The 13,945-nt window shown below is 47.8% G+C and overlaps 1 protein-coding gene, 2 long non-coding RNA genes and 2 other non-coding genes across 5 annotated transcripts in view; 4 read left to right on the forward strand and 1 right to left on the reverse strand.

Annotated features, from left to right (window-relative positions):
• Window positions 1-569: 569 nt before the first annotated feature.
• Window positions 570-2,622, forward strand: LOC120761391 (uncharacterized). The gene is made up of 6 exons (XR_009208435.1): window positions 570-589; window positions 842-931; window positions 1,459-1,482; window positions 1,907-1,977; window positions 2,098-2,406; window positions 2,500-2,622. It is a non-coding gene; the product is annotated as an uncharacterized LOC120761391 (long non-coding RNA).
• On the forward strand, window positions 1,718-1,791 carry LOC120761560 (small nucleolar RNA SNORD49). Its single transcript, XR_005703684.1, has one exon. It is a non-coding gene; the product is annotated as a small nucleolar RNA SNORD49 (small nucleolar RNA).
• LOC120761565 (small nucleolar RNA SNORD65) lies at window positions 2,355-2,428 on the forward strand. Its single transcript, XR_005703688.1, has one exon. It is a non-coding gene; the product is annotated as a small nucleolar RNA SNORD65 (small nucleolar RNA).
• Window positions 2,623-2,948: 326 nt separating the features above from the next.
• On the forward strand, window positions 2,949-9,113 carry LOC120761451 (uncharacterized). The gene is made up of 3 exons (XR_005703658.2): window positions 2,949-3,297; window positions 5,022-5,136; window positions 6,880-9,113. It is a non-coding gene; the product is annotated as an uncharacterized LOC120761451 (long non-coding RNA).
• A 3,598-nt stretch (window positions 9,114-12,711) lies between these two features.
• The window catches only part of LRRC75A (leucine rich repeat containing 75A), a 62,113-nt gene continuing 60,879 nt past the window's right edge, over window positions 12,712-13,945 (reverse strand). The window contains exon 4 of the mRNA XM_040082700.2: window positions 12,712-13,942. Within this exon, the coding sequence (XP_039938634.1) occupies window positions 13,357-13,942 (586 nt within the window). The 3' untranslated portion in view covers window positions 12,712-13,356. The remainder of the gene's footprint in view (window positions 13,943-13,945) is intronic.

Consider the following 13,945-nt stretch of genomic DNA (forward strand, 5'->3'; position numbering starts at 1 on the left):
TGAGTTTTTGATAAATAATTCTTCAGGCTCACGGAACACATGGTATTGAGGGTGAAATTTTAAAGCAGAGGTGGCTTTGTGTTTCTTTTTAAAACGATGGCCGGTGCATTTAACAGGGAAGAGGAAACCAAAACACCCCTATTTTCAGTTCAAGGTGACACATTGTGAAAAGAATGGAAGTTTTATTTAAAAACAGCTGTTCGGTTCTAAATAAAAGTGGCCTGACCTCTCCAATTTTCCTGGAAAACGCAGAAGCCAGGGCAGGGCCGGTGCTCCTGAGGGCTGTGCCCGGCCGGGGGCGACACGAGGGTCCCTGCCCTGGGCTGTCGCCTCTCCCTGCCTTGAGATGCTGCCTAAACTCGGGTGTTTTCTGGAGTGCGGTTTTGGGGCCGGGGTTTGAGCGATCCGTGGCTCCGCTCGCCGCCTTCCCTCCTGCCCCACACGGGAGGAAATGGAAGCCTGGGCGCACCCCCGCCCGTGGAGCAATGGCACAGCCCGGCCCCGCCGCGGGGTGGTACGGCCCGAGGATTTATAAGCGGCCGCCGAGGGCTCTCCATCCTTTTCCTCGTGTGCCTTTGGAGCGGCTGAGGTGAGAGCGAGCGGAGCCGCGCTCAGGGCCGGGCTCGGGGCCTGCAGGGCGGGCAGAGGGAAGGCGCAGGCCCGGCTTGCCGAGCAAGTCGCCCGTACCACGGAACGAGCTAAAGCGCTCCCCCACCCCCCCATTTCAGCAGTGGTAGCGGCCGCCGGGCCTGCCTGGGCCGCGCGGGCCGGGCCGCACCACTGGAGGGGCGGGGGGAGACGGGAGGCCGCATGGCGCCTCACGGCCTTTTTCTCCTCACAGCCTTTATCCCCTTCAGGCTTCCATGGAGGCGGCACCGCGACCCCGCCGGCAGCGCCGGGACCCCGCCGGGGCTGCGGAAACGCCTCCCCGGTAAGTCGGGAGGGGCTCGGCCGGGCCGGGGCTGTGCCTGTGAGGGGCTCCATGAGGGCCGCGCCGGTAACGCTGCTGTGGGGAGTGCTCGGCGTCCAGCGCCGGCCATCGATTTTTATGGCGCTGTTTCAGCAATTCGGCCTCTCTTCTTTGATTTTTCCATGTGCCAGACCCATTCTGTGTAATTAAAAATCACTCCCACAGCATCGGAGTGTTCGCGATTTCAGTTTGAAAATTGCCCCGTTGGTAAATGCAATCTTGCGAGCTGCATTCTTATACTACTTTATATAAACATATACAATTATATCATTCTAAATTTCCTGATGGAAAGTTATTTAGAGAGGATTTCTGTCTGATTACTGTCTGATATAAATATTTCAATGATTCATATCAACATAAAAACGCATGGAAGCACAGTCAGAGTTGGTCATGAGGGTCTGGTTTTGTTCTTGTTTTTCCCTGTATAAACCCACTTTATACTGCTGAAAAATATTTTAGTAACACTTCTCTTGCTTTTACTCCCACAGCAGAAAGATGGCTTGAACTAAAGAGTAAGTTAAAAGTTTTTTGGTTTGTTTTTTTAATACAATATTACAGTGTACAAAGTTGTTCAGAGGTTCCAGGCCTTTACAAGTCAAAAGTAACCTGTAAAAATTACATCTTCGGTTATATAAAAACTCAGTAAAACTGATTCTGGGTCCACACAAGTTAAGAGTTAATGCTTCATACCCAGAGGGGAGGGTTTGAGGTAAAAACTACAGTTTTGAGCAATTAATTAGAGGCGCTGTTGATGATGATAACCCTGAATAGGAAGTGCCGTCAGATGCGAGAACTGACGATACCCTGGTTCTGGTCTGAAATGCAGCTACACACATGGGCTTAAAGCTCGAAATTGATCCCCTAGACCCCCCTAGGCAGCGTGGTCTCCATGAAAGCATCTCACCCTCATGTCCCTGTGTTCCATTTCCTCTGCAGAGCCTGGTTTTTCCACGAGGATGTGACACAACGGGACTGGGAGCAGCTGGGGAGGTGGCCCTGATGTGAAGGTGAGTGAGGGGTTTCACTGCACTCTTATAGAATTCTGTGCCAGGTGAAATGTAAATTTGGAATGAGGTTTGTAAGGTGTAAGGAGCTTAAGTTTGATGTTTATTTCCTGATGTGTTTAGGCAGAGCCTGCAGGTCTCGTGCTGGTTGTTGGTGTCCCCTCACTGATGTGAGAGCTCTTCACAAGCCCCTGTGGAGGGCACTGGGACAGCAGAGCAGGACAATCTGCTGGGTGAGTTTAATATTTACTGTGCTCTTGGCTGAACGTGGAAAAAAACCACCAAAAACTAGGGCTAAAATACAGAGCAGCTGTTTCTGTACTGTAGGCAAAGAGATAAGTCTTGCTTCTGCATAAATACATCAATTTCCGGGTGATATCATGTGATGAAACTAACCCAAACTTGCTGGAATTACCGGCAGATTGACTGGTGGTGAGCAAAAGGTTTTCTGATGATATCTCACTCATTAACAAATCCATTAATGATGATTAAGGCTGGTTGCCTGACCCTGCTCCTGTGTTCCAGGTGGTGCTGCTGGGGACATCTCTGAGGCAGAAGGACTCCAACAAAACACCTGAGCTAGAGGATTTTGTGTAGACAAAACCGTTCTGCCTGTTACAAAGTGGTAACAGTTAAAGTGTTTATTACATGTACAATAAAGTATTCTTTTTAAAACTGCGTTTTGTCACTTTACTGTATTAAGGAATGACTTTGCATTCGGCAGCACGTTTTTAATCAACTCGCTGGGCATTTCTGTAATTTGCTGTAAAATTGTGAGGATGTTACCCAGATTGCAGATAATGCCAGTGGGGTTTAGTGTGGTAATTAGAGTTTAAACAAGACACCAAGAGTGTAATTATTGCAGAGATCAGCCCTTAAATACTCTGACAGCAAGTGCAGCTCTAGCTTGTTTGCAGGCTTGCTATTTGTTTTTTTGATCTCAGGCTTAAATTCAGAGTCTGGGGAGAGGCAAAGTTCAAGAGTTGGGGGGAATCTTGGGAACTTGGAGATGCTTAAATGAGTTAAAACCCAGCATTTGAGGCCAAAGCTTCCAATTAGCTTAATTATGTCAGTATGACTGGCAGGTTCTAACACTTCAATGCTCCCAAACATCCAAACTGGTGGTGCTGAGCTTTCTGCCCGCTTGATGCCAGCAAGTGGAAGATTTTAGGGTGTGCTTTTTGCAAAATTTGTTTTATAATTAAACCTAACTCCTCATGAGCCTGCGGTCACTCTGCTGGAGGGAATCACAGTGTTCACCGCACAGCTCCAAGTGGGAGAGCCTGGGATTGGTTTGGATTTCCCTGTGGAGTTCAGGTGAAGGTCTGAATCGCTTTTGATTTTTATTTTCTGACTGAAAGGTGCTGTGAGTTGGTGCTGCTCATGTGGCGTCGCAGGGCGGTGTCCCTGTCCCCCCAAAACAGGTGGTTGTGCTATCTGAGGTATAAATTGCATGAAACAGAATTTCAGGAATTTCTCTTAAAGCTAATATTCAGAAAAAAAAGGCTTGAAGTTTTTCAGGGAAATCTCCTGGTGCTAAAACATGCAGGTGAATTAATCTGGGTGGTTGTTTTTTGGTTTTTTTTCTTAAAAACATTAAGCCTGGGCAACAGTAGGTAAAACATGTTTGGAATTAATTAGTTGCTCTTTATCTGAAAGGACTTGAGCAGTATGAAGAACAGGCTCTACTGTTTAATCAAAACTTAGTTACATTCTGTTCCCAGTGTTTAAAAGAAACAAAACTATTTTTGCCTGATTTCAAAAGCCTGTGTATTAGAACATGTTGACATTTTTTTGTAACATGCACTGGGAATAAAAATGGGTTTAAAGCTCTCTGAAAGCAAAAGGAGTTCTGCTTTTTTAAAATGTGAATCTGCAGACTGTGGAGGTAAAAGCAGCCCCATGCCCTCAGCAAACAAATAATCAGCAAATTGTTTAATGAGCTGTTTAATTTGCTCAAGGAAGGCTTGCTGCAACTTGTTCTATAATTCTTGCTTTCTAGTGTTAGAATTCTCTAAAACAGAGCAAAGTTGATCTGGGAAAACTTAAATATTGGATTTCTCTGGGTTCATTGAGGGTGCAGTTGGGGGTATCTGTTGGAGATAAGTATTCATGAGTTTCATTTTAGCATCACTTCTTTATTGTTCTAATCAAACCCAAAGTTCCTCAGCAGGGATGCTCTAACAGGCTGGGGTTTTGCTGAGATTAATGAATGGAAAAGTGTTATTTTTGTTAGAAAATGGTGCCTTTCAAACAAAACAAGTGTCTTCAACATTTTACTCTGATCTTCCAGGGGAGCACAGATAATTTCATGGTGCTTGAGGGGAGGGGAAATAAAACCGTTCTGTTTTGATTACATTTGGAGCACTTAAAACTTAGTGTTGGGGAATAAACAGCAGACAAAAATCTGGTTTTAAAACACAATTATTTTGGATTTTCTAAAGGTTTAAAAAGAACAGTTGGCAGAAATCCCTTTTGGCACTCAACAGCAGCCAACAACCCCGGATAAATCTAAAATAGATGAAAAGATTAAAACTGAAAGAAAATATGCAGCAAAGCAAAGAATGGCCGAGTGCCAGCTTTTAGCAATAAGAGAGATGGCAATGCCACTTCTCAAATCACTATTTGAGAGAAAACACGGAGATTATCCCCAAAATATCTGTTGTGGAGCTGATGGAGAGGGGCTGGAATTGAGGAAGGGGAGAGGGACTGAGGGGCAGAGCTGCCTCGCTGCTCCCTCCCTGGAAATCACAACCTTCACATTTCACATAAATGCTGGTTATCGTCCTTATTTCTTGATTAGTATTGTAAAGCAATCATATCTGCATCAGCATGAGAATAATCACTCAGGCAAAGCCATAAATTACTATAATTAATACATCCCAGCTATTAATGGAAATGTAAAGCGCTTGGTGGCTGCTGTTTCACTTGAGGCAGTGTGAGCTGTATCTACTCAGTTGGAGAGGAGGAAGGGATATCCTGTGTAGCTGAGCTTTTCAGAGTGCAATTAATCCTAAATATTGACACTTCACTCCTTTTCCCCTCAGAGCAGGAGGAGGAGCCGTTAATTTTCCAACTCCCATTTCAGAGAAGTGAGGCACAGAGGAGCTGCTGCTTTCCAGCAAGGAGTGACATTGGTGTCACGCAAGAAAAGTGCCGCAGGTTTGTTTTCTCCCTGCTAAAGAACGGCATTGTTAATTGTTATAATTTCTGAGACAGCACAGGCAGCAACTCTTGAGCTGCTCAGAGCAAAAAAACTCAAAATAACCAGGGGCTCTTTGGCCTTTGTCAGGCTCAGGATGTTTGTGGCACCCCACTGACCTTGTGCTGCCGGAGCTTGGGCACATTTCACGTGTCCCTGCGAAGGACAAGGTTAATGCATCATTTAATGCTCTGCTAGGACAAACGTTCCCCTTCTTTGTCGCTTCATGTGATTTAGCGCCTTCATTTCACGCTTGGAATCCGTTTCAGCCCAGCTGTTAGGAGCAGATCCTCAAACTGCTGAACGTGGGGAGGGTTGAACAGCTGGGATTTGATTTAGGGTGTGCAGGGAGGGCTCATCCAGAGAACATGGAGCATTTTCTGCTCCTCTGCTCCAGTTCAAAGAGTGATGTCTGTCCTGCTTTACCTCCTGACACTTGAGCCCACAAGATGGGGCAGTGACCAAGCTCAGGGCATTCAAAATAAAGAGATTCTTGTAGCCTCGAAGATGCTTCTGAAGGGAAACTTTGTTTTACTGCTGGTTCCCTCCCTGTTGTGTGAGAGATTTGCAACTTTCATTACTGTGTAGAGAATCCCACGCACAGTGAAAATGTCACTCTTTAATTAGCTGTTAATTAATGTTTCTTAGTGTTGGGCCAGCAAAGGCTCAGTTTGTGATGCAGTGCAAACTTGCAGTCATGATCCCAGCCCCAAAGTGATCTTGGTCGGAATGTGATGAGGAGCCAAAGGAGTTAAAACTTATTTTTATTTAATAAAAATAAAGGATGATTTGCCCTTCATTACCTTTCCCTCCCACGCAGCTCAGGACCTGCCAGGCTGTGCCTGCTCCAGGTGCATTTGGAGTCAATAAACACCCCCAGCACCTGTGTGGAGCTGAAACCTGAACAGAATGCAAATGAGAAAATCACTCAGTGCAGGCTGATTTCAAATCCCTGCTGTTTTAATCAAATAGAGATGTTAAAAGTTTAATCTCCAGTAATTAAGTCTTTTGTTTGTTAGTTTTTGCAAGCCGATACTTGGATTTTTTTTCCATAACAGCTTTTTTTTTGTTTGTTTGTAATGGTTTGTGGTGAAATCATGGCGCAGCACAGCTGCGACACGAACTCTAAACAAATAATGATTCATGTTTTTGAAGCTGCCTATGGCTTTCTGCTGGGCTCCCCTTGGTTTTCTTTATCAGTTCGATTTATTTCCCAGATTTTTGAATTGCTTTCTTGCTTGTGCTTTCCCAGATCCTGTAGGATAGTTACTCTAGCTTTGATTTTCTTTTCTTTTGTGTATTCTGTGCACTTGCAAACTGCACCTAAAGATTTGTTAATGTTGGCTTTGGGTTTGTTGGGTGCTGTTATCACTGAGCAGTGGAATGGGCTCGAGGTTTAACAACACATTAAAGAAAAACTTCCAGCTAAGCCCGAGGTTATCAGCCATAATAAAAAATAATAAATTTCCCTGGATGGCTGAAACTTTATTAATAAACACCTGAGTCAAGATAATAGTGGTACCAAATGGTAATTTGGTTATCAGCCCTTATCAGACAGCAAGTGCAGTGCTGGTGCTCAGGTGATCTGTGAGCTGTTTAATGCAGCTCACAACAACAGCAGCAGCTGAAATATCCAATATAAATGTTTTACATCTGTGCCTCCATCTGATAATCCTGCAGTGTTCCACATCACCTCATTACAGATCAGAAACTGGAGCTGGGAGCCGTGCTGGGAGCAGGCAGAGGATTTGGGCAGTCATTGCAGGAAGCAATTCTCCTGAACTGTGTCAAATCAGGTATTTTATTCCCTTCAACCACGGCAGTGAATAACAAACTCTTTGTGCCGAGTGAAATCCAGGGGATACCTGCTGGGAAGATGATGGGAATTGTTTCGGAGCTGGGAGCGAGGTGGGAGCTTTGAAATGCACAGTGATGGGAAGCCCCTGCACCGAGGTACCTGCACTTTGAATTGAATTGAATTGAATTGAATCTCTCCAGTCCCCTCCCCAGCAGCCTGTTTGTTGCGGTGCTTTGGAGGAAGATGCTCTGTGCTTGCAGGTGAAATAAAGCTTCAGTGTCAGGGCTGGGCTGTTTGGAAATGCAAAACAGGAGCTGCATCAAGGGCAAGGGATTTCAAAGGTGCTGCTTTTATGCTTCAAAAAGGACTTTGGAGATGACAGCGGCAACGTGGTGTCACTTGGCAACGGGTCAGAGGCTAAAGCTGGGGCAAAAGAAGGGTTTCAGGGAGGAGAGCACAATCACCAACAGCACCCAGATGGTTTGAAGAATGGCTGTGACACCAGGGTGAGGGGACAGCTCTGGGCTGGTGGCTGCCCCTGCCCTGGAAGTTCAGCCCCTTTTGGGGGTTGCCACAGATAAAGGATAATATTAGCATTTCAGCCCCCAGCTCTGCTGTTTCTGTGCGTGTGGTGGAGGGGAGCTCTGAGCCTGCAGGAGAGCACAGCTTTGGAAAATCCTGAGCCTTGGAATTCATAATTTAACAAGCAGGTGGGTACACTGAAGATGAAACAACAAAAAAAGGAATGGTGAAGTTCTCCTCCTGGAAAGTGATGTGTGAATGCACACAGCCCCAAGCACAGAACTTTATTTTGAATCTTTGAAGCCTGTCCACCTCTGGGATTTTCTCCCTGTTTCTCTACACGCAGAATTTCCCAGCAGTGGAATCCTGTAGGATCGGGAGTCAGAGCCCTGGGGGAGGAGGTACCAGAGTGGGATCAATTCTTCAGTGCCTTATTTTTCATTTCCAGAAGAGCTGGAATTGCAGCTCTTACCTGGAGTGATTTACAAGACAAGGAGCAGCTGCCCAAAGGGAAGCTCATTCCTGATGCAGCTGGATTTTCCACATCTCTTGTAGGCCAATATCCCAGAGTTTTCCATCCATCCCCGAGTCTCTGTATGTCCAGTCCAGGAATTTGGGCCTGTAGTAAGATGCTTTGAGGTTTTAATTTTGTAGATTGTGTTTAGGATGGCTGTGAGCACTGCTTGCAAAATCCTAAACACAAAACACCTCCCCAAACCTTGCCCAGACCCAGAGGAACCCCGGTTTTCCCTGGAGAAGGACAGAACGGACAGGGAGAGCCAGGAATAAATAAATAAATTTAGTTCAATTTTAAATAAAGTGCTTTTACAGCACACACCTTAAAAATCCAGCCATAAATACCCAGGCCAAACCTTCAGCGAGTTACTTATTAATATTTCTCTCCTCTTTTGTAAACCTCACATCTCTCTGTCCTTCCAATAACATCTCCCTGAGAGCTGCCACGTGCACCAGGCTCGCTGGAGGCTGGGATTGCTCATCCCAACCTGCTGGATGCAAACCACCCCACAGGTTTATTTTCTCCTCAGACTGAGTTAATAAAACAGCAAAGAGGAAAGGCGGCCCAGAAGCCACAGGATCAATAAGCTATTAGGAGCCAAGAAAACTCAGCGAACTGCACACATAATTAAAGGCTGTGGTGAACAGGTTGCATCTTTTGTGACTCTATTAAATCAGGTCCTCAGTTTTATGTAAAACCATCAGCTGAGCTGAAGGTAAAACCAGCTGTGTCTGTATTTACAGAGGGGGAGATAAAAAATGCCAGAAGGGGCTGTAAACAAAACACCTCCAATTCCCCATCCATCAGGGGTCACTGAGCCAGGGGCTGATGGAGTTGTCACATAAAAAGATGACACTTTTATTCCTAAATACATTTCCTGCAGTGCCAGCTTGGGATCCGGGATTCCTCCAGTGAGCAAAGCTCTTGTGTTCCTCCTTGGGAGCAAACCCTGTGCTAACGTTTTATAGAAACACGGATCCCAGCGTGGTTTGAATTGGAGGGGACCTTAAAGCTCATTTCATTCCAACGTTCTGCTGTGGGTAGGGACATCTCCCACCAATCCAGGTTGTTCCAAGCCCTGTCCAGCCTGGGGATCTCTATCCATTTATTCATGATAATTAATTAATACTAATGTGCCTGGAGCTGGGCCCCCCGTAGGAAGTGAGACTGGAGCCTGGCTGGAGGCAGGGACGGCTCTGTCCTTCAGAATTTCTTGCTGAGGACATTCCACGGAGCTGGAAAGCTCCTCTCCTCGTGCTCTGTACAGCCTGCTGGTGGAAATCATCCCTCAGGCAGAGAAAAACTCCGCTGCCCTTGGAGTGGAGGAGAAGTGGGACCACGGGATGACATCCTTGCACCAGAGAGGTCGGGAGGAGATTTCATCTGCTGCTCACCAAGGGGTATTTCACTGCAGAGGTTGGGCCCCTTCTTTTTACCCCTTTCTCCTGAGCTTTGATGAATTCTGCTAATAAGGTCGATTAGTTTCCATGGCAATAGCAGATCCCAGCTAATGGAGCAGAGGAGTCTTTGTGTTTGCAGGACATGAGTGCTCCTGAGCATGGGCTCACAAACCTGCAGCTGCCGAAACGAGGGGTGATGAACCACGGGGGAGCCCTGAAAGCTTTTTGCCCCTCTCCAAAGGCAGTTTTATTGGGAAAACCCAGTGTGGTGGCACTGCCTGGGGCAGCCCCCGGCCACCGCTGCCTCCTGTGGTGTCCCCTTCATCCTTTAGGTCACTTTTTGGCTTGGTGTTTGGGCAGTTTTGGGTTGACATTTGCTGGCTTCTGCCCCTGAGCAGCAGCAATGCTTTTGGCCTAAGTATTTTGAGCTCCTGGACATCCCCAGCAGCGTTTTTGTGTCTCCCTGTGCTCTCCCACACTCTCCCTGCTTGGGGGTGACTTTTCCCAGCCCTCTTTCCTGCTCCCAACCATCCTCTGGGAATGGAACCCTCATTTTAAATTAACAACCACCTTCAGAACACAGGTTTGGTGCAAACTCTTCCCAGGTCACCCAGCTGGAAGGAGCTCTCTGGAGCGTGGCACCAGCCCTTTCATGCCTCCCTCATCCCTCTCTCATTCCCTGCCTGCTGTTTCCATTCCCCTCGCTGTGGGCTCCTCAATCTGCACAGAATGATTTCCAATTACATTTTTGTTGCTGAGGGCATAAATCTCCTCTCCGGGCTGCTTTGCTTCATGCCCAGGCAGAGCTGTGGCGCTGGTGGAGACAGAACCGACCAAGCCAGGCTGGGGCATTTTATGCTTTATTTATTTTATGGTGGCCCTTTCCTCCCCTGCTTGACAAGAAATTACCTCACTCTGCTTTAATATTCTAACAGCAGCGATTTTCAGTCCTTGAATCCTTCATCTAAGGCCAGTTAAAAGCTTCTGACCCGAAGAAGCAGCCCAGAACATTGATTACACGTGGAGTGAGCCCTGAGGTTGTTTTGATGTTGATGAGCTGGGAAGGGAAGCGTCTCACCCTGCTTTCTTTTTTAAAAAAAAAAGCAAAACAAACCCAACCAAGCCCCACTCTGTGCTGAGCCCACAGGATCATCATTATCCTGAAGTGCACTAAGTGCATAATTGAACTCATCCACACTGCGAGGAAGGCTCTGATGAGACAAAGCTTTTATAACCAACTCTCTCTACAACAGCTCTGCTTTATTTTATTTTTTTTTTCCCCTTTTTCCATGCAAGTAATTTGCTGCATCCTCCAGCAAGCACGGATCTATTGATAAAAAGCCCTTTCTAGCTCTTTCTCTGTCTCAGAAGAGCTCGATCCTCACTGGGCACAGGGAGATTGTCAGCACCGGTGGAGCAGAGATGGCTCAAGCAGTGCAACACCTGCACAGGGCCAGGGCTGTGGGATGTGGGATCTCCCTTTGGAGACATTTCAATTATTTCTCCATGGCCTGATGCGCTTCCCAGCAGGTGCAAGCTGAGCTGGAGGGGAAATGTGGCAGGAGCAGCCTCCTGGGTGGTTTTTGTTCGCGAGGGAATGGAGCAAAGCAGGAATTAAGGATGCAGAGCTCGCTCTAAATGCAAAGTGCCTCTGGTTTGTGAATTTGTGAACTGGGGGGTCCAGGCAGCTCCTCAGGTCCTGTGCAAATACTCAGCAGGGGATAAAAACCTTGCAGCAAGGAGCTCGTGATTTAAATAATGTAAACAGGCAGAGGGGCTTGAGCTGTGCATGAGGAAGGGAGCCCAGTACTGAGGTACCTGGATAGAAAGAAGAAATTGCTGCAGTTTCTTTTTCTTTTCTTTTTTTTTTTTCTGCAAAGAGAAATCTTGTTCTTGATTAAATCCCCCTAAGTTCCCCCCAACGCCTTGGCCCCCATGGTTTGTTGCTGGGACAGAGCCCTTGCTGCAAATAAACAGCTTTTTCTCCTTCAGTGCACTAATATTGGAGATAAACACCCTGTGGAGCACTACCCCGCTCTCAGCATTCCTTTCTCCCACGTTATCTTCCACGCTGGCAATATTTAAAATTTAAAAGATTCTTTTATGATGCTTCTGTGTCCAGTTTATGCCCACCCTGAAGAATCCAGCCCATAAACTGAGCTCTTTATTTCTCCAGCCCCCTGAAGAACCCTGACCAGCAGCTCAGCGCTGCCTTGTCCTCTGTTTTTCCCTGGGAATTCAACCTGGACAGAGGAAAAATTCAATGCTGGCTCTTTATTAAACATTATCATTTATTTTTGTTTATGGATAGCTCTTTTATTTCAAACAGAAATATTCCATATTCACTGGAAAGTTTGGTTGGTTTTTTTTTTTTTTTTCCCCATGCCTGTTGGAAAGAATTAAAATTTAAAAAAAAAAAGAAAAAAAAGGCTTGGATACATGCAAATCCTACTGAGTGTTGCCAAATGTATTAAAAGTAGCAGAGTTTTTTTTCAAAGTTACCTTCTTGCAGATGGAGAACAAACAACCACCGGCAGCCTGAAGCCCTGATGGAAAAGTGGACGAATGGGACCCAAAAGTCTGTTTGAACCCAAAAAAAGCCAAGCTGGAGTCACTGCTGGGAGCTGCTCAGGGGAAGGGCTTGGGACAGAGAGAGGCTCCCTCTGCAGAGGGAGTCAGGTCTGCTCCTTGGAACATGAAGAAGTTTTTTCCTGCTTTCCTGCCCTCCCCCAGGCTTGGGATCCAATGAAATTCTGGTTCCAAAAAGCCAAAGTGCAAATCCCAGCACTGCTGCTCTGGGCTGATCCATTTCCCAGCGGAAATACAATCAAACTCAAAGCCCTGTCTTAGAAAAAATTGGAACATTTTAGGAACAAAGCACTTCTGGTCCAGGGGGCAACAGCCACGGCCAAGTGACCCCAAGGCTTTCTGAGGCTTTCAATCCCAGCTGCTGTGTGGCAGTGAGAGAGGGGATGAACCCCAGGCTTCTTTTACCTTTTTTAACCCTTCAGTACCGTGGTCTCTTTTTGTCAGTGATGCTCCTGAGCCCTGACTCCAGGATTTCTGTCCCTCCCAGAACGGAGCAGCATTAAAAGCTCGGGAGTTTTTACAGCTGATAGGAAACTGGATTTTACTGGATAAATCCTGGGCAGGCACAGGTGCCAGCCTGGTTTTGGTAAGGCTGGAGGGTGAGGGTGCTGTCCAGGCACGCTGCAGGCTGGGATTGAACCCTGCCCCAGGAAAACAAAGCTCTCCCTCTGGGCTGGGCTCACTGGATTGAGAGGAGCACCCCTGGTTTGTGTGTGAGCAGGTTTTTGACCCCTGGTTTGTGTGTGAGCAGGTTTTTGACTCCTTGGTTGTGTGTGAGCAGGTTTTTGACCCCTGGTTTGTGTGTGAGCAGGTTTTTGACTCCTTGGTTGTGTGTGAGCAGGTTTTTGACCCCTGGTTTGTGTGTGAGCAGGTTTTTGACCCCTGGTTTGTGTGTGAGCAGGTTTTTGTTGTGTCTCAGCAGCCACGCCTCTCACCGGCGATTCCTGAAGTCAGGAGTGAGGATTGAAGGTTTATCCCATCCTTTGGGGTGGCTGCTGTCTGTCCATCACATGGAGAGCAGCTGAGATCCAGCACTGAGGAAGGGGAGCCCTTCACAACCTCCCTTTTCCTGCCCTCCTGAGGTTCTGCAGCCCCTTGGAGAGGCTTTTCTGAGAGAGCCAAAAGCACAGCGCACCACCAACGCTCCAAAACACCCGGCCAGCTTTTAGGAAATACAAACACTCCACGTGATCGCTTTGAGGTGTTCTTGGAGGAGAAAATCGCTGACATTCTTGGCACAGGGGGGGAAGGCAGCGGCTGGGACTCCTGCAGCACCCAGGAGTGGGAACAGACCCGCCCCAGCTCTGAGGTTTGAAGCCATCCTTGCTCAAGGCGCCCACCCGAGGGCCGCACATCATGTCTGCGGCGTGGCAGCACCCTGCTCCGAGCCCCGGAGCTCCCCGGCCTCGGCCCTTCTGTCCGTCTGCTCCGAGCCCGTGCCGCCGGCCTGGCCTGGGCCTGCCCTCAGCTCCTCCTGGCTGTCCCCCAGCCCCTCCTGCCCCTCCAAATCACCGAGCTGGCCCTCCCCGAACTCCAGGATGGTCGGCAAATTGCCCTGCTTGGGGCAGCGCCTCTTCAGGCTCACCAGGAAAGGCTGGGGCAGCGAGAAAATATCCACGTTGTTACCCAGGTCGATCCAGGTGACGCTGGGGAACTTCTTGGGGTCCTTGAGGGTCTCGGTGAGGTCCCTGAGGATGGCCTTGGTCAGGCGGTTGCCGTTGAGGGCCAGCGTGGTGAGGCGCGGCAGGCGGCCGAGCGCGGGCAGCAGCTGCAGCAGCATCTCGTCCGTCAGCTCGGTGAAGCACAGCTCCAGCGTGTCGATGTGCTCCGAGCTGTGCTCCAGGTACGACGTGACCCTCTCCAGGTCCTTCAGGGTCAGCGGGATGCCCGACAAGTCCACGGTGTTGTCCTGGGGTTTCCCCATCAGCACGGCCTTCAAGCTG

The sequence above is a fragment of the Hirundo rustica genome, chromosome 19, assembly GCF_015227805.2.
Source record: "Hirundo rustica isolate bHirRus1 chromosome 19, bHirRus1.pri.v3, whole genome shotgun sequence".
Taxonomy (NCBI): domain Eukaryota; kingdom Metazoa; phylum Chordata; class Aves; order Passeriformes; family Hirundinidae; genus Hirundo; species Hirundo rustica.